The sequence below is a fragment of the Salmo salar genome, chromosome ssa22 (assembly GCF_905237065.1).
Source record: "Salmo salar chromosome ssa22, Ssal_v3.1, whole genome shotgun sequence".
NCBI lineage: Eukaryota > Metazoa > Chordata > Actinopteri > Salmoniformes > Salmonidae > Salmo > Salmo salar.
In genome coordinates, this window is record NC_059463.1 from 52,051,223 (window position 1) to 52,076,249 (window position 25,027).

At 42.1% G+C, this 25,027-nt stretch overlaps 1 protein-coding gene across 1 annotated transcript in view; it reads right to left on the reverse strand.

Annotated features, from left to right (window-relative positions):
- Positions 1-25,027, reverse strand: part of LOC106583688 (vesicle-associated membrane protein-associated protein B) — a 52,539-nt gene that overhangs the window by 10,159 nt on the left and 17,353 nt on the right. The window contains exons 3-4 of the mRNA XM_014168183.2: positions 13,604-13,707; positions 3,493-3,573 (exon numbers count right to left, since the gene is read on the reverse strand). Of these exons, the coding sequence (XP_014023658.1) occupies positions 3,493-3,573; positions 13,604-13,707 (185 nt within the window). The remainder of the gene's footprint in view (positions 1-3,492; positions 3,574-13,603; positions 13,708-25,027) is intronic.

Sequence of the window (25,027 nt, forward strand, 5' to 3'; positions counted from 1 at the left end):
GTCCAAACTTTTGACTGGTACTTTACATTTTAAGTTTGTTCACAGACTGTATTTAACGGCAATTAAATATTTTACGCTGAAATTAGCCCCAACTCCCGACTGTTCACTATGTCCCCTAAATATAATTAATTAAATTCACCTTTATTTAGCAATTCGACACATACAACAACACAGAGTTACACATGGAATAAACAAAACATACAGTCAATAATACAGTAGAACAGAAGAAAACAAAAAGTCTATATACAGTGAGTGCAAATGAGGTAAGTTAAGGCAATAAATAGGCCATGGTGGCAAAGTAATTACAATATACCAATTAAACACTGGAATGGTAGATGTGCAGAAGATGAATATGCAAGTAGAGATACTGGGGTGCAAAGGAACAAGACAAATAAATACAGTATGGGGATGAGGTAGGTAGATAGCCCATCTGTAAACAGCCCATCTACGTACAGGTGCAGTGATCTGTGAACTGCTCTGACAGATGGTGCTTAAACCGAGTGAGGGAGATATGAGTCTCCAGCTTCAGAGATTTTTGCAGTTGGTTCCAGCCATTGGCAGCAGAGAACTGGAAGGAAAGACGACCAAAGGAGGAATTGGCTTTGGGGGTGACCAGTGAGATATACCTGCTGGAGCGTGTGCTACGAGTGGGTGCTGCTATGGTGACCAGTGAGCTGAGATAAGGCGGGGCTTTACCTAGCAGAGACTTGTAGATAACCTGTAGCCAGTGGGTTTGGCGACGAGTATGAAGCGAGGGCCAACCAACGAGAGCGTACAGGATGCAATGGTGGGTAGTGTATGGGGCTTTGGTGACAAAACGGATGGCACTGTGATAGACTGCATCCAGTTTGTTGAGTAGAGTGTTGGAGGTTATTTTACAGATGACATCACCGAAGTCGAGGATCGGTAGGATGGTCAGTTTTACGAGGGTGTGTTTGGCAGCATGAGTGAAGGATGCTTTGTTGCGATTCTAGATTTAATTTTGGATTGGAGATGCTTAATGTGAGTCTGGAAGGAGAGTTTACAGTCTAACCAGACACCCAGGTATTTATGGTTGTTCACGTATTCTAAGTCAGAGCCGTCCAGAGTAGCGATGCTGGACGGGCAAGCAGGTGCGGGCAGTGATCGATTGAATAGCATGCATTTAGTTTTACTTGCGTTTAAGAGCAGTCGGAGGCCACGGAAGGAGAGTTGTATGGCATTGAAGCTCGTCTGGAGGTTAGTTAACATAGTGTCCAAAGAGGGGCCAGAAGTATACAGAATGGTGTCGTCTGCGTAGAGGTGGATCAGAGAATCACCAGCAGCAAGAGCAACATCATTGATGTATACAGAGAAGAGAGTCGGCTCGAGAATTGAACCCTGTGGCACACCCATAGAGACTGCCAGAGGTCCGGACAACAGGCCCTCCGAGTTGACACACTGAACTCTATCAGAGAAGTAGTTGGTAAACCAGGTGAGGCAATCATTTGAGAAATCAAGGCTGTCGAGTATGCCAATAAGAATGTGGTGATTGACACAGTCGAAAGCCTTAGCCAGGTCGATGAATACGGCTGCACAGTAATGTCTCTTATCGATGGCGGTTACTATGTCGTTTAGGACCTTGAGCGTGGCTGAGGTGCACCCATGACCAGCTCTGAAACCAGATTGCATAGCGGAGAAGGTACGGTGAGATTCGAAATGGTCGGTAATCTGTTTGTTAACTTGGCTTTTGAAGACATTACAAAGACAGGGTAGGATAGATATAGGTCTGTAGCAGTTTGGGTCTAGAGTGTCACCCCCTTTGAAGAGGGGGATGACTACGGCAGATTTCCAATCTTTGGGAATCTCAGACGATACGAAAGAGAGGTTGAACAGGCTAGTAATAGGGGTTGCAACAATTTCGGCAGATAATTTTAGAAAGAGAGGGTCCAGATTGTCTAGCCCAGCTGATTTGTAGGGGTCCAGATTTTGCAGCTCTTTCAGAACATCAGCTATCTGGATTTGGGTGAAGGAGAAATGGTGGGGGCTTTGGCAGGTTTCTGTGGAGGGTGCCGGGCAGTTGACCTGGGTAGGGGTAGCCCGGTGGAAAGCATGGCCAGCCGTAGAGAAATGCTTATTGAAATTCTCAATTATAGTGGATTTATCGGTGGTAACAGTGTTTCCTAGCCTCAGAGCAGTGGGCAGCTGGGAGGAGGTGCTCTTATTCTCCATGGACTTTACAGTGTCCCAGAACTTTTTGGGGTTAGTACAACAGGATGCAAATTTCTGTTTGAAAAAGCTGGCCTTAGCTTTTCTAACTGCCTGTGTATATTTGTTCCTAACTTCCCTGAAAAGTTACATATCACAGGGGCTATTTGATGCTAATGCAGAACACCACAGGATGTTTTTGTGCTGGTCAAGGGCAGACAGGTCTGGAGTTAACCAAGGACTATATCTATTCCTAGTTCTATATTTTTTGAGTGGGGCATGCTTATTTAAGATGGTGAGGAAGGCACTTTTAAAGAATAGCCAGGCATCATCTACAGACGGGATGAGGTCAATGTCATTCCAGGATACCCCGGTCAGGTCGATTAGAAAGGCTTGCTCGCAGAAGTGTTTTAGGGAGCGTTTGACAGTGATGAGGGGTGGTGGTTTGGTCGCAGACCCATTACGGATGCAAGCACTGAGGCAGTGATCGCTATTCCTTCATATGATGTGGGAGTGCCATGCAGTTAAATGATTCTGGGACAAAGTTACAAAATTAATTTCTAAATTATGACTGACAAAATATTGGTTCTAAGATGGCCACCACCTCACTCTCTCCCATTTAACCAGTGGATACAGTTACTATTAGAATCTCTGGATGTTATGGGGGGAGGCTCAGGAGATGGATGGGTGGGAGGCATGCTTTCTTTGGGTCGGAGAGGTCGGCTAGGCGGGGTGGGAAACATGGTTTCCGGGTGGGGAGGGTGGAAGGGGCCTGAGGGGGAGTGTGTTAGGGTTATCTTTGTATGCATTTCTCTGAGTGTTTTTCCTGTGTGTGACTGAATTATGAACATATCTGAATGATTATGACTTTGAATGTTACACCTGTACCAATAACCCCTCTTCTGAAAACGAAATAAAAAGTTGGTCACAAACTCCCCCTGTAGTTATGTATTAGAGAGGGCAGTCCATAAGCACAGAGGATCTGGAATGGTCAAGATCCCTCCAAATGTGTTCTCCAACTAATAAAACATTTCAGAAAAAGGCTCAGTGCTGTTATCCTCGCAAAGGTTGAGGTATTGAAAACAGGGGGTGTCAATAATTTTGACCCCTACCTTTTTGAGAGAAAGAAATATGACTTGTTAAACAAAATCGATTTCTCTGACAAATTGTATTAGTATAAAATAATATTAATGCCCCATTTATTTGAGCATACAATATGGCTCAGTATTTGAATTATGTATTTTATAGTAGGCTCTCAATTTTTGTGGGAGGCAACTATATAAATATTGCAAGAGAGAAGTAATAAGAGAGAGACTATGAACCCACCGTTTTCTCGTTCTCCGCCGGCAGCTCAAAGACACACCTCAGTTTGGAGTCCATCAGCTCCTCTGGCTTTGCCTCCTTCCACTGCAGAGAGAGAGACCACAGCCAACAATTGTCAGCCCAAGACCGGGGAAAGCAAACTGGACAGTGGCTAACGTGTACATATAAGAATTACACTGGGGATTGTTAGCGAATTGCTAATAAGCACATGCAAACATTTTATACAGGACAGACATCCGAGCTCATAAACTTATACAAGTAACAAAAAAATGCTATTCACAGTTTTCTGCACAAAACTAATCTTACACAGAAAGGATCTTGATCCAGGTTAGAATTCTCTGCTGTTATCAAGAAAAGCTTGATTTTGCACAAAGCTTACCACTTGGATAACTAGCTACTAAGTTAGCAAACCAAATGCACAACTGCGTTTTAGACACAGTTAACTTAATAGTTAAGATATCTGTCTGGAAAATATTTAGTTGTTGTGAAGTGTTACCAGATCATTGCATGCTGCACAACAGTGAGAGTGGCTCACGAACAGGGTGGGGTCAAGTCCATTTAAATTCCAGTCAATTCAGGAAATACAATGAATTCCAAACTTTAATTCCAATGCCTTTCAATGAGGAAAATCTGAATTGGAATTTGGTTTACTTCCTGAATTGACAGGAACTGAAATGGAATTGATCCCCAACCCTGCTCACGAAGCTCGGGTCTCTCGTCGTTGTGCACTTGTAAACAAACAACATGATGGCTCAGCTGTTTCAGGGAACTACTGGTAAGCTTCATAATGAAAAATAACCGAATACATAAATTGAAGAACGCGATCTGCTTTATTTCATAACCAAGTGCCCAAGTTAACTGCAGATATTTACTTAAAAAATCTAAATAAATATGACAATTTAATAAAAAACTGAAAATAGTTTTAAAGGTATTGAAAATCATCCCGTGGGTATTTTAAAATCCCCAAGAATACGGTATACCGCCCAAACCTATTTCTCACCTATCCCAAGTGTGTGTTCCTGTGTGTGTGTCTCAATCGTAATAGCAAACCAAATTCTCAAGAGTCATGTCACTGCAGGGAAAGCACACAAGAGATCACTTAGGCCTACTTCCGCAAGCAAACGAGACCGAGAGAAGCAGAAAGAGAGAGAAACAAAAAGAGAAGCAGAAAGAGAGAGAGAAACAGAAAGAGAGAGAAACAGAAAGAGAAGCAGAAAGAGAGAAACAGAAAGAGAGAGAAACAGAAAGAGAAGCAGAAAGAGAGAAACAGAAAGAGAGAGAAACAGAAAGAGAGAAACAGAAAGAGAAGCAGAAAGAGAGAGAAACAGAAAGAGAGAGAAACAGAAAGAGAGAAACAGAAAGAGAGAAACAGAGAGAGAGAAACAGAAAGAGAGAAACAGAAAGAGAAGCAGAAAGAGAGAAACAGAAAGAGAGAAACAGAAAGAGAGAAACAGAAAGAGAAGCAGAAAGAGAAACAGAAAGAGAGAAACAGAAAGAGAGAAACAGAAAGAGAGAAACAGAAAGAGAGAAACAGAAAGAGAGAAACAGAAAGAGAGAGAAACAGAGAGAGAGAAGCAGAAAGAGAAACAGAAAGAGAAACAGAAAGAGAGAGAAACAGAAAGAGAGAAACAGAAAGAGAGAAACAGAAAGAGAAGCAGAAAGAGAGAGAAACAGAAAGAGAGAAACAGAAAGAGAGAAACAGAAAGAGAGAAACAGAAAGAGAAGCAGAAAGAGAGAGAAACAGAAAGAGAGAAACAGAAAGAGAAGCAGAAAGAGAGAAACAGAAAGAGAGAAACAGAAAGAGAGAAACAGAAAGAGAGAAACAGAAAGAGAGAAACAGAAAGAGAAGCAGAAAGAGAGAAACAGAAAGAGAGAAACAGAAAGAGAGAAACAGAAAGAGAGAAACAGAAAGAGAGAGAAACAGAAAGAGAGAGAAACAGAAAGAGAGAAACAGAAAGAGAAGCAGAAAGAGAGAAACAGAAAGAGAGAAACAGAAAGAGAGAAACAGAAAGAGAGAAACAGAAAGAGAGAAACAGAAACAGAGAAACAGAAAGAGAGAAACAGACAAAGCAGTGACAGTAGAACTAATGTTTAAGGCTTGTTGGTCCTCAATCAAGCTGTGGGCCTAGCCTGGGTTATTTGTCCTCGTCATCGTCCTCAGGGTGTGTGACCCTTGGCCTAGACTGATTTATGGATTTTGTGGTATGCAACATTTTTACATTTTTTTTTAAACATTTTTGGTCATTTAGCAGACGCTCTTATCCAGAGCGACTTACAGTAGTGAATGCATACATTTCATACATTGTTTTTTTTTTCCTGTGCTGGCCCCCCGTGGGAATCGAACCCACAACCCTGGCGTTGCAAACACCATGCTCTACCAACTGAGCTACAGGGAAGGCTGCAAAGCATGTGTGTGTGTGTGTGCTAGGGGTGATTTTCAGGTATGCATGATATATTAGTCATATCTGTATCGGCAGATAAATGTCAGGTATGTTTTAAGCTCCAAAGTTTATTTGCCACGTGCACAGGATAGAACAGGTGAAAACAGTACTGTGACATTCTTACCTTGAGACCTCTTTCCAACAATGCAGTGATGATGATAATAATAATAATAAAAATGTAAAATATTTTTAAAACAACAATGTGAGGTAAAGAAACACGCGAATGCAAGTATATACAGGTCAGTACCTTAATCAATGTGCAGGGATACTGGAGTGGTTGTATATACAGGTCAGTACCTTAATCAATGTGCAGGGATACTGGAGTGGTTGTATATACAGGTCAGTACCTTAATCAATGTGCAGGGATACTGGAGTGGTTGTATATACAGGTCAGTACCAGTACCTTATTCAATGTGCAGGGATACTGGAGTGGTTGTATATACAGGTCAGTGTCAGTACCTTATTCAATGTGCAGGGATACTGGAGTGGTTGTATATACAGGTCAGTACCTTAATCAATGTGCAGGGATACTGGAGTGGTTGTATATACAGGTCAGTACCTTAATCAATGTGCAGGGATACTGGAGTGGTTGTATATACAGGTCAGTACCTTAATCAATGTGCAGGGATACTGGAGTGGTTGTATATACAGGTCAGTACCTTAATCAATGTGCAGGGATACTGGAGTGGTTGTATATACAGGTCAGTACCAGTACCTTATTCAATGTGCAGGGATACTGGAGTGGTTGTATATACAGGTCAGTGTCAGTACCTTATTCAATGTGCAGGGATACTGGAGTGGTTGTATATACAGGTCAGTACCTTAATCAATGTGCAGGGATACTGGAGTGGTTGTATATACAGGTCAGTACCTTATTCAATGTGTATGGGTACTGGAGTGGTTGTATATACAGGTCAGTACCTTATTCAATGTGCATGGGTACTGGAGTGGTTGTATATACTGGTCAGTACCAGTACCTTATTCAATGTGCAGGGATACTGGAGTGGTTGTATATACAGGTCAGTGTCAGTACCTTATTCAATGTGCATAGGTACTGGAGTGGTTGTATATACAGGTCAGTACCAGTACCTTATTCAATGTGCAGGGATACTGGAGTGGTTGTATATACAGGTCAGAACCTTATTCAATGTGCAGGGATACTGGAGTGGTTGTATATACAGGTCAGTGTCAGTACCTTATTCAATGTGCAGGGGTACTGGAGTGGTTGTATATACAGGTCAGAACCTTATTCAATGTGCATGGGTACTGGAGTGGTTGTATATACAGGTCAGTACCTTATTCAATGTGCATGGGTACTGGAGTGGTTGTATATACTGGTCAGTACCTTATTCAGAGTGCATGGGTACTGGAGTGGTTGTATATACAGGTCAGTGTCAGTACCTTATTCAATGTGCAGGGATACTGGAGTGGTTGTATATACAGGTCAGTGTCAGTACCTTATTCAATGTGCAGGGATACTGGACTGGTTGTATATACAGGTCAGTACCTTAATCAATGTGCAGGGATACTGGAGTGGTTGTATATACAGGTCAGTACCTTATTCAATGTGTATGGGTACTGGAGTGGTTGTATATACAGGTCAGTACCTTATTCAATGTGCATGGGTACTGGAGTGGTTGTATATACTGGTCAGTACCAGTACCTTATTCAATGTGCAGGGATACTGGAGTGGTTGTATATACAGGTCAGTGTCAGTACCTTATTCAATGTGCATGGGTACTGGAGTGGTTGTATATACAGGTCAGTACCAGTACCTTATTCAATGTGCAGGGATACTGGAGTGGTTGTATATACAGGTCAGAACCTTATTCAATGTGCAGGGATACTGGAGTGGTTGTATATACAGGTCAGTACCTTATTCAATGTGTATGGGTACTGGAGTGGTTGTATATACAGGTCAGTACCAGTACCTTATTCAATGTGCAGGGGTACTGGAGTGGTTGTATATACAGGTCAGTGTCAGTACCTTATTCAATGTGCAGGGGTACTGGAGTGGTTGTATATACAGGTCAGAACCTTATTCAATGTGCATGGGTACTGGAGAGGTTGTATATACAGGTCAGTACCTTATTCAATGTGCATGGGTACTGGAGTGGTTGTATATACTGGTCAGTACCTTATTCAGAGTGCATGGGTACTGGAGTGGTTGTATATACAGGTCAGTGTCAGTACCTTATTCAATGTGCAGGGATACTGGAGTGGTTGTATATACAGGTCAGTACCTTATTCAATGTGTATGGGTACTGGAGTGGTTGTATATACAGGTCAGTACCAGTACCTTATTCAATGTGCATGGGTACTGGAGTGGTTGTATATACAGGTCAGTACCAGTACCTTATTCAATGTGCAGGGGTACTGGAGTGGTTGTATATACAGGTCAGAACCTTATTCAATGTGCATGGGTACTGGAGTGGTTGTATATACAGGTCAGTACCAGTACCTTATTCAATGTGCAGGGATACTGGAGTGGTTGTATATACAGGTCAGTACCTTATTCAGTGTGCATGGGTACTGGAGTGGTTGTATATACAGGTCAGTACCTTATTCAATGTGCATGGGTACTGGAGTGGTTGTATATACAGGTCAGTGTCAGTACCTTATTCAATGTGCAGGGATACTGGAGTGGTTGTATATACAGGTCAGTACTTTATTCAATGTGCATGGGTACTGGAGTGGTTGTATATACAGGTCAGTACCTTATTCAATGTGTATGGGTACTGGAGTGGTTGTATATACAGGTCAGAACCTTATTCAATGTGCAGGGATACTGGAGTGGTTGTATATACAGGTCAGTACCTTATTCAATGTGTATGGGTACTGGAGTGGTTGACGTGTGTTTATACATAAAAAGTGACTGGTAGTAGGATATACATGTCAACAGGGCTGAAAAGTGACTGGTAGAAGGAATATATAAATATGTATGGTAATATACTAGTGGTAATATACACAAGCAGTCAGAAGTTTTAGAACACCTACTGATGGGTTTTTCTTTATTTTTACTATTTTCTACATTGTAGAATAATAGTGAAGACATCAAAACTATAAAATAACATATATGGAATCATGTAATATCCAAAAAAGTGTTAAACAAATCAAAATATATTTTATATTTGAGATTCTTCAAAGTAGCCACCCTTTGCCTTGATGACAGCTTTGCACACTCTTGGCATTCTCTCAACCAGCTTCATGAGGTAGTCACTTGGAATGCATTTCAATTAAAAGTGAATTTGTGGAATTTGTTTCCTTCTTAATGTGTTTGAGCCAATCGGTTGTGTTGTGACAAGGTAGGGGTGGTATACAGAAAAAAAAACTATTTGGTAAAAGACCAAGTCCATATTATGGCAAGAACTGCTCAAATAAGCAAAGAGAAATGACAGTCCATCATTACTTTAAGACATGAAGGTTGGTCAATCTGAAAAATGTCAAGAACTTCGAAAGTTTCTTCAAGTGCACTTGCAAAAACCATCAAGCGCTATGATAAAACTGGCTCTCATGAGGACCGCCACAGGAATGGAAGACCCAGAGTTGCCTCTGCTGCAGAGGATAAGTTCATTAGAGTTAACAGCCTCAGAAATGTCATCCCTAATGAATGCTTCACAAAGTTCAAGTAACAGACACATCAACTGTTCAGAGGAGACTGTGTGAATCAGGCCTTCATGGCTGGATTGCTGCAAAGAAACCACTACTAAAAGAACATCAGTACGAAAAAAATACTTGGGCCAAGAAACACAAGCAATGGACATTAGACCGGTGGAAATGTTTCCTTTGGTCTGGAGTCCAAATTGGAGATTTTTGGTTCCGCCGTGTCTTTGTGAGACACGGTGTGGGTGAACGGATAATCTCCGTGAAGCATGGAGGAGGAGGTGTGATGGTGCTTTGCTGGTTACACTGTCTGTTATCTATTTAGAATTCAAGGCACACTTAACCTGTTGGGTCTAGGGGGCAGCATTTGCACGTCTGGATAAAAAAAATGTACCCGATTTAATCTGGTTACTAATCCTACCCAGTAACTAGAATATGCATATACTTATTATATATGGATAGAAAACACTCTAAAGTTTCCAAAACTGTTTGAATGGTGTCTGTGAGTATAACAGAACTCATTTGGCAGGCAAAACCCTGAGACATTTTCTGACAGGAAGTGGATACCTGATGTGTTGTATTGATTTTAAACCTATCCCATTGAAAAACACAGGGGTTTAGGAATATTTTGGCACTTCCTATTGCTTCCACTAGATGTCACCAGCCTTTACAAAGTGTTTTGAGTCTTCTGGAGGGAGATCTGACCGAACAAGAGCCATGGAACGGTGATGTCCCATTAGACACCTGGCGCGCTACTTCATGTTGGGTACCCTCGTTCCAATACGTTATAAAAGGCTATGCATTCGTCCACCTTGAATATTATTCATGTTCTGGTTAAAAAAGGCCCTAATGATTTATGCTATACAACGTTTGACATGTTTGAACGAACGGAAATATATTTTTCCCCTCGTTCATGACGAGAAGTCCGGCTGGCTTACATCATGTGCTAACAAGACGGAGATTTTTGGACATAAATGATGAGCTTTTTTGAACAAAACTACATTCGTTATGGACCTGTGATACCTGGAAGTGACATCTGATGAAGAGAATCAAAGGTAATGGATTATTTACATAGTATTTTCGATTTTAGATCTCCCCAACATGACGTCTAGTCTGTATCGCAACGCGTATTTTTCTGGGCACAGTGCTCAGATTATTGCAAAGTGTGATTTCCCAGTAAGGTTATTTTTAAATCTGGCAAGTTGATTGCGTTCAAAAGATGTAAATCTATAATTCTTTAAATGACAATATAATATTTTACCAATGTTTTCTAATTTTAATTATTTAATTTGTGACGCTGACTTGACTGCCGGTTATTGGAGGGAAACGATTTCCTCAACATCAATGCCATAGTAAAACGCTGTTTTTGTATATAAATATGAACTTGATAGAACTAAAAATGCATGCATTGTCTAACATAATGTCCTAGGAGTGTCATCTGATGGAGATTGTAAAAGGTTAGTGTATCATTTTAGCTGGTTTTATGGTTTTGGTGACCCTGTCTTTGACTTGACAAAACATTACACACAACTCTTGTAAATGTACTGTCCTAACATACTCTAAATTTATGCTTTCGCCGTAAAACCTTTTTGAAATCGTAAAACGTGGTTAGATTAAGGAGATGTTTATCTTTCAAATGGTGTAACATAGTTGTATTTTTGAAAAATTTGAATTTTGACATTTATTTGGATTCAAATTTGCCGCTCTTGAAATGCACCTGCTGTTGATGGAGTGCACCACAGGTGGCACGCTAGCGTCCCACCTAGCCCCAAGAGGTTAACCAGCATGGCTACCACAGCATTCTGCAGCGATACGCCATTCTATCTGGTTTGCGCTTAGTGGGACTATAATTTGTTTTCAACAGGACAATGACCCAACACACCTCCAGGCGGTGTAAGTGCTGCTTCAGATGACCTGGCCTCTACAATCCTCCACCTTAACCCAATTGAGATTTGGGATGAGTCGGACACAGAGTGAAGGAAAAGCTGCCAACAAGTGCTCAGCATATCTGGGAACTCCTTCAAGACTGTTGGAAAAGCATTCCAGGTGAAGCTGGTTGAGAGAATGCCAAGAGTGTGCAAAGCTGTCATCAAGGCAACGGGCGGCTATTTGAAGAATCTCAAATATAAAATATATTCTGATTTGTTTAACACTTCTTTGGTTACTACATGATTCCATATGTGCTATTTCATAGTTTTGATGTCTTCACTATTATTATACAATGTAGAAAATAGTAAAAATAAAATAAAAACCCTTGAATGAGTAGGTGTTTTAAAACTTTTGACCGGTAGTGTATACATGTAAACAGGAGTACTAGTGACCAGTAGCAGAATAAATAGATCAATACTATTGGTAATGGGAATTGGTAATGGCAATCAATAATCAATGGACAGCAGCGTAATGGAGTAATACATCTAATCAATAATCATTTTAGCAGCAGTGTAGGTTGTGTCTGAGTGGGTAGAGATATGTGGATAGTCTGTGGGAGAGTCAGGGTGGAGAGGGAACAGTAGTTGTTAGCCATTTAACACTCGTATGGTCGGGGGATTGAAGCTGTTTAGGAGTCTGTTTAGGAGTCTAATGTTGGTGTCTATTTGTCTGAGCCTTGATGCACTGGTTGCGCCTGCCGGACGGGAGCATGGAGAACAGTCCATGTCTTGGGGGGCTGGAGACTTTGGCCATTTTTCGTGCCTTTCTCAGTTACCGCCTGGCATGTATGTCCTGGATGGCTGGCGGCTCACCCCCAGTGATGCGCTGGGCCGTCCGCACCACCCTGTATAGGGCCCTCTGGTTGAGGGCGGTGCAGTTGCCATACCAGACAGTGATACAACCAGTCAGGATGCTCTCGATGGCGCAGCAGGATCTGAGGGGCCGTGCCAAATCATTTCAGCCTCCTGAGGGAGAAAAATGGGGTTGACGTGCCTTCTTTACGACTGTACTGGTGTGAGAGAACCATGATAAGTCCTCAGTGATGTGGACACAGAAGAACTTGAAGCTCTTGACCCTCTTCACTGTGGCCCAGTTGATGTGGATGGGGGTGTGCACCCGCCCCTATTTCCTGAAGTTCACGATCAGCTCCCCACTGGGCACACACTGGTTGAATCAATGTTTTTTCCACGTCATTTCAATGAAAATACGTTGAACCAACGTGGAATAGACGTTGAATTGACGTCTGTGCCTTTGTCGTATTGACGTTGAGTGAGAGGTTGTTGTCCTGGCACCATGCTGCCAGTTCTCTGACCTCCTCCCTGTAGGCTGTCTCATTGCTGTTGGTGATCAGGTCTACCACCGTCGTGTCGTCAGCAAACTTGATGATGGTGTTGGAGTCGTGCTTAGCCACGCAGTCGTGGGTAAACAGGAAATACAGGAGGGGGCTAAGCACCCACCCCTGGGGGGCCCCCGGGTCAAGGGTCAGCGTGACGGTTGTGTTGTTGCCTACCGGCCCGTCAGGTTGTCCAGGATACAGTTGCAGAGGGACGTATTCAGTCCCAGGGTCCCGAGCTTGGTGACGAGCTTGAAGGGCACTATGGTGCTAAACGCTGAGCTGTAGTCGAGGAACAGCAATCTCACAGGTATTCCTCTTGTCCAGGTGGGAGAGGGCAGTGTGGAGAGCAATTGAGATTGTATCGTCTATGGATCTGTTGGGGCGGTATGCAAATTGGAGTGGGTCTAGCGTATCTGGGATAATGTAGTTGATGTGTGCCATGACCGGCCTTTCAAAGCACTTCATGATTACAGATGTGAGTGCTGCAGGGTGGTAGTCATGTTGGCATGAAGCCTTAAGAGTTCTTGGGAACAGGAATGATGGTGGTCAACTTGAGACGTGGGGATAGTCATATTGGTATTGTCAGATAATTGTTAGAAATGCACAATATATTCGTCATGTTGGTATTGGCAGATAATTGTCAGGTATGCACAATATATTAGTCATATCAGCAGATGTGTTCAGGTAAAAATATCTATGCTATAATTAACGGCCCAGATTTTCATATTGGTGCAATTTCTTCTATAGTATGCGTGTGTGTGAGAGTGAGTGTGAGAGTGAGAGGATGGTGACGGGACACACTCACCACTCCCTCCATGTCTGTCATTTCGGGGGGAGCCAGCATGGACTGCACCATGAACTTGTGTTTGCTTTTCTCGTTGGGGTCGTAGTCGAAAGGCTGCAGCATCACTGGGAGAAGGGCACAGCAGAAAGAACCATAAATATACATACAGAATTGTGTTCCTTAGGCACCAAACTGAAGAAACCTGAAAGAGGAGAGGACTGTTTCGACCTGTCAATTAAGAAACCCTGACTTTCGTTTTGCATTTCTAAATGTTTTGCTATGGTTTGCCCTAGGTCTATGAGCTTTGGGACAGCAGAGCGCCTCTATAGCGGAGTAGTGCTTATATATATATATATATATATATATGATCCCTTTCCAGACAATAGCAAAGTTGTCTGTCACTTGGTCGTCTCTAGCTGTCATTATCCTATAGTTAAGATTACAGCTATTTTTGTTGACTCATACAGTGGGGCAAAAAGGTATTTAGTCAGCCACCAATTGTGCAAGTTCTTCCACTTAAATACTTATTTTCCACCATAATTTGCAAATAAATTCATAAAAAATCCTACAATGTGATTTTCTGTTTTTTTTTCTCATTTTGTCTGTCATAGTTGACGTGTACCTATGATGAAAATTACAGGCCTCTCTCATCTTTTTAAGTGGGAGAACTTGCACAATTGGTGGCTGACTAAATACTTTCCCCCCCCACTGTAAATCAATGATTCTATTCAGAATCAGGGCAGGCATACAACTTCATTGGTGGGTGAAAAGAATATGACTGTTGAAAATGTGCATGTTCAAAGTCAATGAGCGTTACAGGGATAGTGCGAGATTTTGGCAATTAGATGTCTCTGCGTGCAGTTTGTTGGAAGTTGCTAACTAGCGTTAGCGCAATGACTGGTAGTCTATGGGATCAGACTTCCACAGACTCCCATTCATTGCGCTAACGCTAGTTAGCAATCACTCGCGGAACTACCTTCAACTTCAATAAAATGCGTGCTTTTGTCAGCACATTCTCCTAATTCTGTGTTTCAGTTGAAGTACTCGGATTTGAAGGAGATTTAACAAGTATTCAAAACGATAAACAATGTGGTACCCTATTCCTTTTATAGCGCATAAAGGGCCCTGACCAAAAGTAGTGCACTATAAAGGGAATAGGGTGCCATTTGGAATGTAACATATTCATGTTACCATGACTGCAAAACATTGACGGATCTACATAACTCCCCACCAGTGTCATTTTTTTCTAACAGCTTCAATGTTTTTCACTTTAACATTACAAATTGCCCTAATAAAAAACAGGTGTGTCTGAATATTATTTTACCCATCGTCTCGTCACATCATCCAATCAAGTGTTATTTGATGTCATTCCAATGACCAAAAGGTATTTTCAAGCTGTTCAAATGATTTACAATGATCACTTTCTTATGTCGGCGTCTCAACTGCTCTGGCAGGGAATAAAATGGGTATTGATGGGTAATCTTTTTCCTCATATTCATTACTGTTTTAAGAGGAGCACGTTTGGACTCAAAGGGCTGCGCATTTAACATCAATGCCGACTGTGGGAGTGCTTTCGGGGGAGCTATGGCTAACTTTCATTCAAAACAAATGACCTCTTCATTTCAAAGCCAGTGCTAGCGCTCTCAGATGTGGCGAACTAGGACGGCTCTCGTATATGGCACATGCCAATTCTCTCCGGAGTACAAAAAAACTTCACAAGTGTTCTTGTACGCCATTACGGCAATCAAGCAAGTTCAATATTGCAAACCAGAAACAGACGGCTGAAACAGATTGACATCCTGTTGCAGTCAGACCCAATTTGCTCAGCCATCCACCGTGGGTCCAAAGGGAAGGAAAGCATGTACGTTCTTTGAGGGTCATTAAATAACCTAAAATAAGTCCCAAATTTGTCAAAAAATATTTCTTTAAACTCACACGCTTTGAATGACATAACTAAACCGGTCCTGACAGAGCTCCTTTTTATCCTGTGTGATATATTATGGACACCTTCATATGGGCGATAACGTTCCTAATATTCAGAGAAGTTAATTGTAGTAAAACATTAGACAATAATTTGCTAGTTTTTCCTTACTGGTTGTGATTAAATAGAGCTATTAGAAGAAGGAGAGTTGGGAGTGCTTAAATATTTGGGTCCCTGGGGGCTAAACTATGGAATTATTATCCATATCAACCTCAGTCTGCTAGTGGATCCATTCACAAAGGAAAGACCGAGGGAGGCCATGACTACTGCTAAATAGCACAAGCTATGACTGAGAGAACAAGGGCCCCAAGCACTCTGAACGCTATAGTGATAGACTGAGAGAACAAGGGCCCCAAGCACTCAAAGCTATAGTGATAGGATCGTATCGTAGGCCTATAGGCTACTTCCAGCATTCCAGTAGAGATTAGTATATATAGAACTTTTGCCTCTGAAAGTGCCCTTAAACTAAAAAGGGGTCCCCTAAGTGGAAGAAGTATTGCGCAGAAATTATATTGTTAGCTTAACTAAGGATTGTGTGGTTTCAAGAGTTAAGAAATTGATTGAATTTCCATTTGTACTGTATAGCAATAATTCATATGGAGTTCAAGAAGAAATATCCCAAACTCTGTAATGTTCCTTAGTGGTTTCTTGAAACACACCATCTCAATAAACCGCTGGTGAGCATTAGAGTTGTGGATATTTCTTCCTTCCAAGTAATGTCCCATCCAAATGGAGTGAGATGATTCATTAAGCAACTTCATCACTCTAGATACTGATCTCCTCCTTGATCAGGAGATTGGATCTCTCATAACAATAATGTGGAACAATAATGTGTCCTGAGGAAAAAGTTGGCAAAACATTGGCGAGCCGTAAGGAAAGGAATTGCCTAAGCTTTTTCTATAGAATGTTGAAATGTCTTGAGGGCTTAAAACTCCTTCAATTTGTTGACATAAGGCCCCTCTCGGTGCTTTCGAGAGCTCCATAGTTTCTGGGGGTGGGAATTGCCAGGGACCTCACGATACGATATTAGCACGATACTTAGGTGCTGATACGATACGTATTGCAATTCTCACGATTCTATATGTATTGCGATTCGATACTGCGATTGTATTGCGATTTGATGTTACAAACATATTGCTCACTATATGGCTGTTGCAGAGGGACAAGAGAGAGCATGAAAAGAAAGAGAAAACAGAAAATTAGTTGGAAATAAAAAGTGCTGAAAACATGTCGCAATATGTAACTGTATCGATCCCCCCCATCACTAATATTTTCCCATAGAACAGCAGCACAATACCAATCAAGTTGAGCATCTCTGTGGTGTGCGTTTAACATATAACGTTTTGCGGGGGTTAACCTAAGCTTCAAAAGCACAGTGTGTGTCTCCAACTAAGCCTGCAAATGACACATTAGGGATTTTAGATATCCTTTGGCAAAGTGTTCCCTTTCGGTCTAGGCAAAGTTTTCCCTTTCGGTCTAGGCAAAGTGAATTTCCACATTGCCTTTTGTGCTGCTCTGTTTACAATTAGAGAGAAAAGCCTCTGTTGGAGAAGGGCTGTGGCTGTCTGAACCCGGGGTTCTATGTCGCCCACTACAGACTCCCTTGGTGACTCGAAGTGTGGCCTGGCACCGAATCCAGCCAGTGAAAATGGAGCCGGTGGCAGCAAATAGCCATGTTAGTGGACCCAGGAAACTCTAGCCAGGTCCTGTCTCCCTCAAAGAGCAGTCCCGGGGTGAGAACACAGCTGTTGGTCCAAGGGGGGCAGAGAGAACTCTATCTCTAGCCAACAGAAAGCATACTATTCTGCAGAACTGCCTGGACTTCTCAACTGATTTGACAAAATACTTTACATAAATACATCCTGTACACATTATTGCTCCAATGATTTGATTCTAAGAGGTGCAGGGATGTCACAATTTTGGTCTTCACCGAGGTGGTCCGGAGGGCCACACTGAAAATGGGTTATATTGCCTCCCTGTCACAATCTGCCCAAAAGCATTTCTCTATCCGTCATTTTTCTATGCTCTCCTGCTGTCTAGCTGTTTATTAGTGGGCTTGATGTGGTGAAGAGAATGTATATTACCGCAGGGGTTACCATTAAGCTCTCAAAGGCACTTGCCCATCGGGCAAGTACAGTTAATGTTTTACTTGCCCAAAGGTCGTGGTCACTTGCCCCAAAAGTGTAAATGGTCTGTTACATGGACAATGGTTAAAATGGCAAGTACCTTTCATTTTATCATTGTTTGAATGCGCCAGCACACTTATAACAACATTCAAACCCATGTTTTAAATAACTTGCATGCTAATTCTGTAAGGAAGTTCCATTACTTAGACAGACTTCTGTTGAAAAGGGTTAAAGTTATACAGTACCAGTCAAAAGTTTGGACACACCTACTCATTCAAGGGTTTTTCTTTATTTTTACTATTTTCTACATTGTAGAATAATAGTCAAGACATCAAAACTATGAAATAACACATATTGAATCATGTAGTAACCAAAAAATTGTTAAACAAATAAAATCAAAATATATTTATATTTGAGATTATTTAAAGTAGCCACCCTTTGCCTTGATGACAGCTTACTCTTAAGACATGAAGGTCAGTCAGTCTGAAAAATGTCAAGAACTTTGAAGGTTTCTTCAAGTGCAGTCGCAAAAACCATCAAGCGCTATGATGAAACTGGTTCTCATGAGGTCCGCCACAGGAAAGGAAGACCCAGAGTTACCTCTGCTGAAGAGGATAAGTTCATTAGAGATACCAGCATCAGAAATTGCAGCCCACATAAATGCTTCAAAGAGTTCAAGTAACAGACACATCTCAACATCAACTGTTCAGGAGACTGCATGAAATCAGGCCTTCATGGTCGAATTGCCACAAAGAAACCACTACTAAGTATCACCCTTTCCCAAACCCTTGCTAAAGGACACCATCCTGTAGCACGAACTCCAAAAAGTTCTGGGACACTAAAGTCCATGGAGAATAAGAGCACCTCCTCCCAGCTGCCCACTGCTCTGAGGCTAGGAAACACTGTCACCACCGATAAATCTACGATAATCGAGAATTTAAAAAGCATTTTTCTACGGATGGCCATGCTTTCCACCTGGCTACCCCAGTCAACAGCTCTGCACCCCCCACAGCAACTTGCCCAAGCCTCCCCTATTTCTCCTTCACCCAAATCCAGATAGCTGATGTTCTGAAAGAGCTGCAAAATATGGACCTCTACAAATCAGCTGGGCTAGACAATCTGGACCCTGTCATTCTAAAATTATCTGCCGTAATTGTTTCACCCCTATTACTATCCTGTTCAAACTCTCTTTCGTATCGTCTGAGATCCCTAAAGATTGGAAAGCTGCCGCGGTCATCCCTCTCATCAATGGGGGAGAACCTCTAGACCCAAACTGTTACAGACCTATATCTATCCTACCCTGCCTTTCTAAAGTCTTCGAAAGCTAAGTTAAACAGATCCTCGACCATTTTGAATCCCACCGTACCTTCTCCGCTATGCAATCTGGTTTCCGAGCTGGTCAGCCACGCTCAAGGTCCTAAACGACATCATAACCGCCATCGATAAAAGACAATACTGTGCAGTCGTCTTCATCGACCTGGCCAAGGCTTTCGACTCTGTCAATCACCACATTCTTATCGGCAGACTCAACAGCCTTGGTATCTCAAATGACTGCCTCGCCTGGTTCACCAACTACTTCTCAGATAGAGTTCAGTGTGTCAAATTGGAGGGCCTGTTGTCCGGACCTCTGGCAGTCTCTATGGGTGTGCCACAGGGTTCAATTCTCGGGCCGACTCCTTTCTCTGTATACATCAATGATGTCGCTTTTGCTGCTGGTGATTCTCTGATCCACCTCTACGCAGACGACACCATTCTGTATACATCTGGCCCTTCTTTGGACACTGTGTTAAATAACCTCCAAACGAGCTTCAATGCCATAACACTCCTTCTGTGGCCTCCAACTGCTCTTAAAAGCAAGTAAAACTAAATGCATGCTCTCAACCGATCGCTGCCCGCACCCGCCCGCCTAGCTTCACTACTCTGGACGGTTCTTACTTAGAATTTGTGGGCAACTACAAATACCTAGGTGTCTGGTTAGACTGTAAACTCTCCTTCCAGACTCACATTAACCTGTTATGGCTAGGGGGCAGTATTTTCACAGCCGGATAAAAAACGTACCTGATTTAATCTGATTATTACTCCTGCCCAGAAACTAGAATATGCATATAATTATTAGCTGTGGATAGAAAACACTCCAAAGTTTCTAAAACTGTTTGAATGGTGTCTGTGAGTATAACAGAACTCGTTTGGCAGGCCAAAACCTGAGAAGATTCCATGCAGGAAGTGCCCTGTCTGACAATTTCTTGGCCTTCTTGATTATCTCTATCCATTACAGGGGATCTCTGCTGTTACGTGACACTTCCTACGGCTACCATGGGCTCTCAGAAGTCGGCAAAAAGCTGAATCGTGGCTTTGCAGGCTCTGGCTGAAAAACAGTAGCGCGTTTGGATAGTGGCTGGTCACAGTACTGTGAGACTCAGGCTCGTGCACGAGTGGACTCCATGTTTTATCTTTGAACGAAAACCACCACTCCCGGTCGGAATATTATCGCTTTTTTACGAGAAATGGCATAAAAATTGATTTTAAACAGCGGTTGACATGCTTCGAAGTACGGTAATGGAATATTTAGAATTTTTTTGTCACGAAATGCATCATGCGCGTGACCCTTATTTACACTTCGGATAGTGTCTTGAACGCACGAACAAAACGCCGCTATTTGGATATAACAATGGATTATTTTGAACCAAACCAACATTTGTTATTGAAGTAGCAGTCCTGGGAGTGCATTCTGACGAAGAACACCAAAGGTAATCAAACTTTTCTAATAGTAAATCGGAGTTTGGTGAAGGCTAAACTTGCTGGGTGTCTAAATAGCTAGCCCATGATGCCGGGCTATGTACTCAGAATATTGCAAAATGTGCTTTCACCGAAAAGCTATTTTAAAATCGGACACCTCGATTGCACAAAGGAGTTCTGTATCTATAATTCTTAAAATAATTATGTTTTTTGTGAACGTTTATCGTGAGTAATTTAGTAAATTCACCAGAAGTGTTCGGTGGGAATGCTAGTTCTGAACGTCACATGCTAATGTAAAAAGCTGGTTTTTGATATAAATATGAACTTGATTGAACAAAACATGCATGTATTGTATAACATAATGTCCTAGGGTTGTCATCTGATGAAGATCATCAAAGGTTAGTGCTGCATTTAGCTGTGGTTTTGTTTTTTGTGACATTATATGCTAGCTTGAAAAATGGGTGTCTGATTATTTCTGGCTGGGTACTCTGCTGACATAATCTAATGTTTTGCTTTCGCTGTAAAGCCTTTTTGAAATCGGACAGTGTGGTTAGATAAAGGAGAGTCTTGTCTTTAAAATGCTGTAAAATAGACATATGTTTGAAAAATTGAAGTTTTTGTATTTTTGAGGAATTTGTAATTCGCGCCACGCCTATCATTGGATATTGGAGCAGGTGTTCCGCTAGCGGAACGTCTAGAGGTAAGCATCTCCAATCCAAAATTAAATCTAGAATCGGCTTCCTATTTCGCAACAAAGCATCCTTCACTCATGCTGTCAAACATACCCTCGTAAAACTAATTATCCTACCAATCCTTGACTTCGGCGATGTCATTTACAAAATCGCCTCCAACACTCTACTCAGCAAATTGGATGTAGTCTATCACAGCGCCATCTGTTTTGTCACCAATGCCCCATATACTACCCACCACTGCGACCTGTATGCTCTCGTTGGCTGGCCCTCACTTCATGTTCGTCGCCAAACCCACTGGCTCCAGGTCATCTATAAACCTTTGCTAGGTAAAGCTTCGCCTTATCTCAGCTCACTGGTCACCATAGCAGCACCCACCCGTAGCACGCGCTCCAGCAGGTATATTTCACTGGTCATCCGCAAAGCCAACTCCTCATTTGGCTGCCTTTCCTTCCAGTTCTCTGCTGCCGATGACTGGAACGAATTGCAAAAATCACTAAAGCTGGAGTCTTATATCTCCCTCACTAACTTTTAGCATCAGCTGTCAGAGCAGCTTACCGATCATTGCACCTGTACACAGCCCATCTGTAAATAGCCCACCCAACTACCTCATCCCCATATTGTTATTTATTTCTTTGCTCCTTTGCACCCCAGTATCTCTACTTGCATATTCATCTTTTACACATCTATCACTCCAGTGTTTAATTGCTAAACTGTAAATATTTTGACACTATGGCTTATTTATTGCCTTACCTCCCTGATCTTACTACATTTGCACACACTGTATATAGATTCTTCTATTGTGTTATTGACTGTATGTTTGTTTATCCCATGTGTAACTGTGTTGTTTGTGTCCCACTGCTTTGCTTTATCTTGGCCAGGTAAATGAGGTAAATGAGAACTTGTTCTCAACTGGCTTACCTGGTTAAATAAAGGTGAAAAAATAAAATTACAATTAAAATAGAAAAGAGATTTCTTGGGCCAAGAAACACGAGCAATGTACATTAGACCGGTGGAAATCTGTCCTTTGGTCTGATGAGTCCAAATTTGAGATTTTTGGTTCCAACCGCTGTGTCTTTGTGAGACGCAGAGTAGGTGAACGGATGATCCCTGCATGTGTTGTTCCCACCGTGAAGCATGGAGGAGGTGTGATGGTGCTTTGCTGGTGAAACTGTCTGTGATTTATTTAGAATTCAAGGCACACATAACCAACATGGCTACCACAGCATTCTGCAGCGATACGCCATCCCATCTGGTATGTGCTTAGTGGGACTATCATTTGTTTTTCAACAGGACAATAACCCAACACATCTCCAGGCTGTGTAATGGCTATTTGACCAAGAAGGAGAGTGAAGAAGTGCTGCATCAGATGACCTGGCCTCCACAATCACCCGACCTCAACCCAATTGAGATGGTTTGGGATGAGTTGGACCGCAGAGTGAAGGAAAAGCAGCCAACAAGTGCTCAGCATATGTGGGAACTACTCCATCGAGACTGTTGGAAAATCCTTCCAGGTGAAGCTGGTATAGAGAATGCCAAGAGAGTTCAAAGATGTCATCAGCTCAAGGGTGGCTACTTTGAAAAATGTATAATCAATTTTGATTTGTTTAACACTTTTTTGGTTACTACATGATTCCATATGTGTTATTTCATAGTTTTGATGTCTTCACTATTAGACTACAATGTAGAAAATAGTATCAATAAATAACAACTCTTGAATGAGTAGGTGTTTTAAAACTGTTGACTTGTACAGCATACTGAACAAAAATATAATGAATGTAACGACAATGGGCCTCAAGATCTCGGCAAGGAATCTTTGTGCACTCAAATTGCCATAGATAAAATGCAATTGTGCTCATTATCTGTAGCTTATGCCTGCCCATACCATAACTCCACCATGTTCACAACGTTGACATCAGCAAACCGCTCGCCCACATGTGGTCTGCAGTTGTGAGGCCGGTTGGACGTACTACCAAATTCTCTAAAATGACATTATCTGGCAACAGCTCTGGTGGACATTCTTGCAGTCAGAATGCCAATTGCACACTTCCTCAAAACTTGAGACGTATGTGGTATTGTGTTGTGTGACAATACTGTATATTTTAGAGTGGCCATTTATTGTCCCAGCACAAGGTGCACCTCTGTAATGATCATGCTGTTTAATCAGCTTATTGATATGCCACACCTGTCAGGTGGATGGATTATCTTGGCAAAGGAGAACTGCTCACTAACCAGGATGTAATCAAATTTGTGCACAAAATCTGAGAGAAATAGGCGTGTGTATGGAACATTTCTGGGATAATTTATTTCAGCTCATGAAAATGGGACAAACACTTTACAGGTTGCGTTTCTTTTTTTGTTCAGTGTATATGATGGTGAGTATAGACAATATATGAATAGAAAAGATTTGGACAGCAGTAGATATATAGGATTATGCGTGGCCAAAAGTTTTGAGAATGACAAATATTAATTTTCACAGTGTGCTGCCTCAGTGTCTTTAGATACTTTTGTCAGATGTTACTATGGAATACTGAAGTATAATTACAAGCATTTCATAAGTGTCAAAGGATTTTATTGACAATTGCATGAATTGATGCAAAGAGTCAATATTTGCAGTGTTAACCCTTCTTTTTCAGGACCTCTGCAAACCACCCTGGCATGCTGTCAATTAACTTCTGGGCCACATCCTGACTAATGGCAGCCCATTCTTGCATAATTAATGCTTGGGGTGTGTCATAATTTGTGGGTTTTTGTTTGTCCACCCGCCTCTTGAGGATTGACCACAAATTCTCAATGGGATTAAGGTCTGGGGAGTTTCCTGGCCATGGACCCAAAATATCAATGTTTTGTTCCCCGAGCCACTTAGTTATCACTTTTGCCTTATGGCAAGGTGCTCCATCATGCTGGTAAAGGCATTGTTCGTCACCAAACTGTTCCTGGATGGTTGGGAGAAGTTGCTTTTGGAGGATGTGTTGGTACAACTCTTTATTCATGGCTGTGTTCTTAGGCAAAATTGTGAGGGAGCCCACTCCCTTGGCTGAGAAGCAACCCCACACATGAATGGTCTCAGGATGCTTTACTGTTGGCATGACACAGGACTGATGGTAGCGCTCACCATGTCTTCTCCGGACAAGCTTTTTTCCGGATGCCCCAAACAATCGGAAAGGGGATTCATCAGAGAAAACGACTTTACCCCAGTCCTCAGCAGTCCAATCCCTGTACCTTTTGCAGAATATCAGTCTGTCCCTGATGTTTTTCCTGGAGAGAAGTGGCTTCTTTGCTGTCCTTCTTGACACCCGGCCATCCTCCAAAAGTCTTCACCTCACTGTGAGTGCGGATGCACTCACACCTGCCTGCTGCTATTCCTGAGCAAGCTCTGTACTGGTGATGCCCCGATCCTGCAGCTTAATCAACTTTAAGAGACGGTCCTGGCACTTGCTGGACTTTCTTGGGCACCCTGAAGCCTTCTTCACAACAATTGAACCGCTCTCCTTGAAGTTCTTGATGATCCGATAAATGGTTGATTTAGGTGCAATCTTACTGGCAGTAATATCCTTGCCTGTGAAGCCCTTTTTGTGCAAAGCAATGATGACGGCACGTGTTTCCTTGCAGGTAACCATGATGGAAAGAGGAAGAACAATGATTCCAAGCACCACCTTTCTTTTGAAGCTTCCAGTCTGTTATTTGAACTCAATCAGCATGACAGAGTGATCTCCAGCCTTGTCCTCGTCAACACTCACACCTGTGTTAACGAGAGAATCACTGACATGATGTCAGCTGATCCTTTTGTGGCAGGGCTGAAATGCAGTGGAAATGTTTTTGGGGGATTCAGTTCATTCGCATGGCAAAGAGGGACTTTGCAATTAATTGCAATTCATCTGATCCCTCTTCATAATATTCTGGAGTATATGCA